Source organism: Procambarus clarkii, chromosome 89 (genome assembly GCF_040958095.1).
Source record: "Procambarus clarkii isolate CNS0578487 chromosome 89, FALCON_Pclarkii_2.0, whole genome shotgun sequence".
Taxonomy (NCBI): domain Eukaryota; kingdom Metazoa; phylum Arthropoda; class Malacostraca; order Decapoda; family Cambaridae; genus Procambarus; species Procambarus clarkii.
Window position 1 is genome coordinate 3,649,952 of NC_091238.1, and position 4,737 is coordinate 3,654,688.

The 4,737-nt window shown below is 42.4% G+C and overlaps 1 protein-coding gene across 1 annotated transcript in view; it reads left to right on the forward strand.

Annotated features, from left to right (window-relative positions):
• Positions 1 to 4,531, forward strand: part of LOC123773260 (voltage-gated chloride channel TMC4-like) — a 45,309-nt gene extending 40,778 nt beyond the window's left edge. The window contains exons 3-4 of the mRNA XM_069317794.1: positions 2,790 to 3,047; positions 3,191 to 4,531. Coding sequence (XP_069173895.1) covers positions 2,790 to 3,047; positions 3,191 to 4,531 — 1,599 coding nt within the window. The remainder of the gene's footprint in view (positions 1 to 2,789; positions 3,048 to 3,190) is intronic.
• Positions 4,532 to 4,737: the final 206 nt, after the last annotated feature.

Here is a 4,737-nt window from a genome sequence, read left to right on the forward strand (position 1 = left end):
AATCGCTAATCTCCGAAAGTTGTTCACCTTTGAAATTTTCACACAATGTTCCATTCGCATCTGGCCAGGTTTTTATATACTTACTATATAAATGTCACGTCTGTGATGGTAAAAAAAACATGCTTTTCTGAAAATCTGTGTTTTTCATGTGAGGGAAATCTTCGAAACCTCTTTATCGATTTCTATAAAATGTTGACACAACGTTGCATTCGAATAGGTGCTTCTTTTTATATATCTACTATATACATGCCTCACCTGTGACCGGAGAAAACATGTTTTTTTTTTTTTTAACAGCGCCATCTATTGGACGTAAGAGCAACAATCGTAGTAATCTCAAAGTTCTTCACCAATTGCTTTGAAATTTTGACACAACATTGCATTCGAATAGACGCATCTTTTTACATACCTACTATACAATTGCCACCCCTGTGACAGGTAAAAACATGAGTTTTTGAAAAATAGTGCCATCTGTTGCACATAATAGCAACATTCACGTTATACTAAATATGTCACGAATTCCATTTCAATGTTTCTGATTTCATTGATAAATTTTATTTCCATAGATTTCGATTTATTTTATTTTTTATTGAATTATTTTGTGACATTGCGTTGGAATTTAGCTGTGTTGTTTACCATACCATTCATTTCGTAAGTATAAGTATAGATGCCACACCTGTGACAGGTAAAACTATACTTTTCTTGTAAAACAGCGCCATCTATTACATGTAAGAGCAACACACATGCTATACTAAATATGTTACAATTCCATTTCAATGTTTCTGATTGCATTGATAAATTGAATTTTCATAGATTTTGATTTATTTTCATTTTGTTATAATTATTTTGTGTGAATTGTGTTGGAATTGAGCTGTGTTGTTGACCATATTTTTCATTTTGTAAGTATAGTTTATTTTTTTTTTTCATATTTTCATTTCATTTTTAACTGTTTTTCTTATATTTCAGTGATGGGAACATCAGATCACTTGATGTTCCCAATTTTCTGATGGGAACATCAGACCATTTGGGAAGACATCGGACGAGGGAATGGGGAATGGTGGGGATGACGAAGGGACGGAAGTGAGAGATGGTGGGGAGGACGAGGGGACAAAGGAGAGGGTAATGGTGGGGAAGGATGAGTGGACGGGGGAGTTTGGAATGGTGGGGACGAGGGGATGGGGGAATGGAGAATGGTGGGGAGGACAAAGGGAATGGGGCGAAGGAAGAGGGGATGGTGGAGTGGGAAATTGTGGGGAGGACGAGGGGACGGTGGAGTGGGGAATGGTTGGAAAGCCGAGGAGACGGGTGAGGGGAGAATGGTAGGGAGGACTGGGAAACAGGGGAAGGTTGCTGTGGCTCAGCAACGCACACACGTTGCTGAGCCACAGCAACGCGTGGCCGGGTTGAAAAGAAAAAACAGCCCCATCTGTTGAACATAATAGCAACACACACACGCTATACTAAATATGTTATGATTTCCACTTCAATGTTTCCAATTGTATTAATTAATTGAATTTTCATAAATTTCGATTTATTTTAATTTTGATATAATTATTTTGTTTGACATTGTGTTGGAATTGAGCTGTATTGTTTACCACACTGTTCATTTCGTAAGTATAAGTAAAGATGCCACACTTGTAAAAGGTAAAAACATTCTTATTTTTTTTAAGAAACAGCGCCATCAGTTGCACATAAGAGCCATACACACTATAATAAATATGTTACGATTCCATTTCAATCTTTCCAATTGCACTGACAAATTAAATTTTCATATATTTTGATTTATTTTCATTTTAATTTAATTATTTTGTGTGATATTGCGTTGGAATTTAGCTGTGTTGTTTACCATACCGTTCATTTCGTGAGTATAAGTATAGATACCACACCTGTTACAGTAAAATCATGCATTTTTGAAAAACAGCGCCATCTGTTGCATCTAAGAGCAACACACATGCTATACTAAATATGTTACAATTCCATTTCAATGTTTCCAACTTCATTGATAAATTGAATTTTCATAGATTTCGATTTATTTTCATTTTGATTTAATATTTTGTGACACTGCGTTGGAATTAAGCTTTGTTGTTTGCCATATCGTTCACTTCGTGAGAATAGTTAATTTTTTATTTCTTCATTTTTTCATTTCGTGTTTAAATTGTTTTCCTTATATTTCATTGATAGGAACATCAGATCATTTGATGTTTCCAATTTTCTGATGGGAACATCAGAACATTTGGGAATGCATCGGACAAAGGAGTGGGTAAGAGTGGGGAGGACAAGGGGACGGGGAAATTGGAGATGGTGGGGACGAGGGGACAGGGGAATGGAGAATGATGGGAAGGACAAGGAAAAAGGAGAGAGGGGGATGGTGCAGAGGACGAGGGAACAGGGAACAGGGGAATGATAGGGAGGCCGGGGGGACGAGGGAGTGGGAGATGAAGGAGAGTACGAGGGGACGGTGGAGTGGGGAATGGTGAGGAGGACACAGAGATGGGGGGAGGGAGGAAATGGTGGGGAGGACTGGGAGACCAGGGGAAGGTTGCTGTGGCTCAGCAACGCACATGCGTTGCTGAGCCACCGCAACGTGTGGCCGGGTACAGCTAGTAATAATAATAATAATATATTATATTTTATTCGTAAAATATATATATATACATAAGAACATCATACAGAGAAATACTTGAATGTACAGGAGTTGAACATTAAATAAAACACTTTCTTTCACTTTAAACAGGCCGTGCTTGTGAAGGCGGCTACAATACCGTGATTTACCAGGTGCGTTCTCTTTGCAGACGAAGAGCGTGATTCAACATAACATTAATACTAAGTTCGGTGCCAATGGGGTTGCTGTCTTCAACCTAATTAAAGACCTGATTTCGCTGAACTTGTGGATGAGCTTAGTGCTGTGCATGGGCCTGGTGATGCCGCTAGTGATGCAGCTAGTGGTGCTAGACGACCCTTTGCCCTCGACGCCGGCTGCCTGGGCCTCCATAAACACCACATCTACCCATCAATGCTCACCCATAACTATTACCTACGATAACCCTAAGGTATTGTTCTCTCACCTGTAAGTTAACACTTCCTATCAAAATAATGGATTACTATAAACTCAAGTTGATAAATAATTGTTCAACTTTGCGAGAAGCTCGAACACACGCCAGTAAAAATCTGATTTTTGTTTATGCTATCTCAGGTGGTGAACTGCAGCTCAGAATATATGACGGAGGCGGGTGACAGTGGTTCTCAGGGCTGGGAGAAGGTGTGGTGGGTGTCGGAGCTGCTGCTGGGTGAAGGCAGCCTGGAACACTCGCCTGTGTTCCTGGGCTATTACCCAGTGGTGCTGCTGGATGATGTGTACCCTGTGGCAGTGATGCACCTACTGGCCGTCCTCACTGTCTTCCTGATGTCGCTGGTGGCTGTGTTGACGCGAGTCGGTCAGTGGCTCCGTTACAACTCTGCCTTCTTGGGAAGTCATACCTTCTCTAAGATGGTCTTCACTAGCTGGGACTTTTCCCTAAGACGGTTGTGTGGTGTTCAATCCATGCAGCATATTTTGAAAAATGAAATTCGTGCTGCGTTTGATGAAGATCAGTTCCAGCGGTCAAAGTACAGTCGATCTCGTACTCAAGTAGCATTTCTCTACATTAAGCGTCTCTTTGTTAACTGTGTTATATTTGTGGCAATGTCTGTTGGTTACATGGTCATCATCGTCATCACTAATTATCGACCATTCCTAGAAGATAGGATTGATAACAAATATCCAGAAGGAACCTGGAGAAACGTAACCCTTAATTCTATCATTAACTACCTGGACACAGTGACGGTGTGGGTGGTGGGTCTTGTGCTACCGCCGCTGCTCTCGCTGCTTGGCACCATGGAGGAGTACAGCAGCCGTGTCTCTATGCTTCTTTTTATTTTTCGTAATGCTGCTGTCCGTCTCAGCTCTCTGGGAGTACTGGTGATATCTCACCTCATTGTGGCCTCCTCCGACAGCACGGAAGACTGTAGACCAGCCATGCCATGCTGGGAGACTGCTCTTGCACAGAAACTCTACGCTCAGATCATGTGGGACTTTGTGATACGAGTGACATGGACTGTCCTACTGCTCACCAACAGGCTCCTAACGATGCTGTTCTGTCTGAAGACCTCTGTCTCCTTGCCAGAATTCGACGCGCCAAGCAGAGTGCTGGATGTTCTTACCCTCCAGACCATCTGCTGGCTGAGCATCGCTGTGTCGCCGCTCCTGCCGCTCATGGTTTTGGTGTCCCTTTTCCTCTTGCTGCTGCTTGATGTGGTTGGAGCACTGCTTGTCACAAAGTCGCCCAGTCACATGTTCCAAGCCTCGCACTCCTCGGCCATGTTCATGGTGGTGTTGGCTGTGTCTTGGGTCGGAGCCGCCACCGTCACCGTCGCTGTTTTCTTCTTCGTCCCGCCGTCCCTGGCCTGTGGACCCTTCAGAGGCCTGACGGTCGCTTGGGACGCCATCACTAACTACATCTGTAACCTGGACGGCTACTTCACCTGGCTCAGGTAGCTCACCAACTTGGTATCTCAGGTTTCGTATATATAATTATTACTGAATTATCTTGCAATGATTCCCTTTGATATACATGAATACAGATACATAATTTTCCTTGCCACCTTGGTGTTTGAGAAGGGTTCGTGGAAATGTTTGAGGCACAAAATGCAATTAGAAATTGAACCTCAGTATTCGATTAGCTATCTTCTTGAGGTTATCTT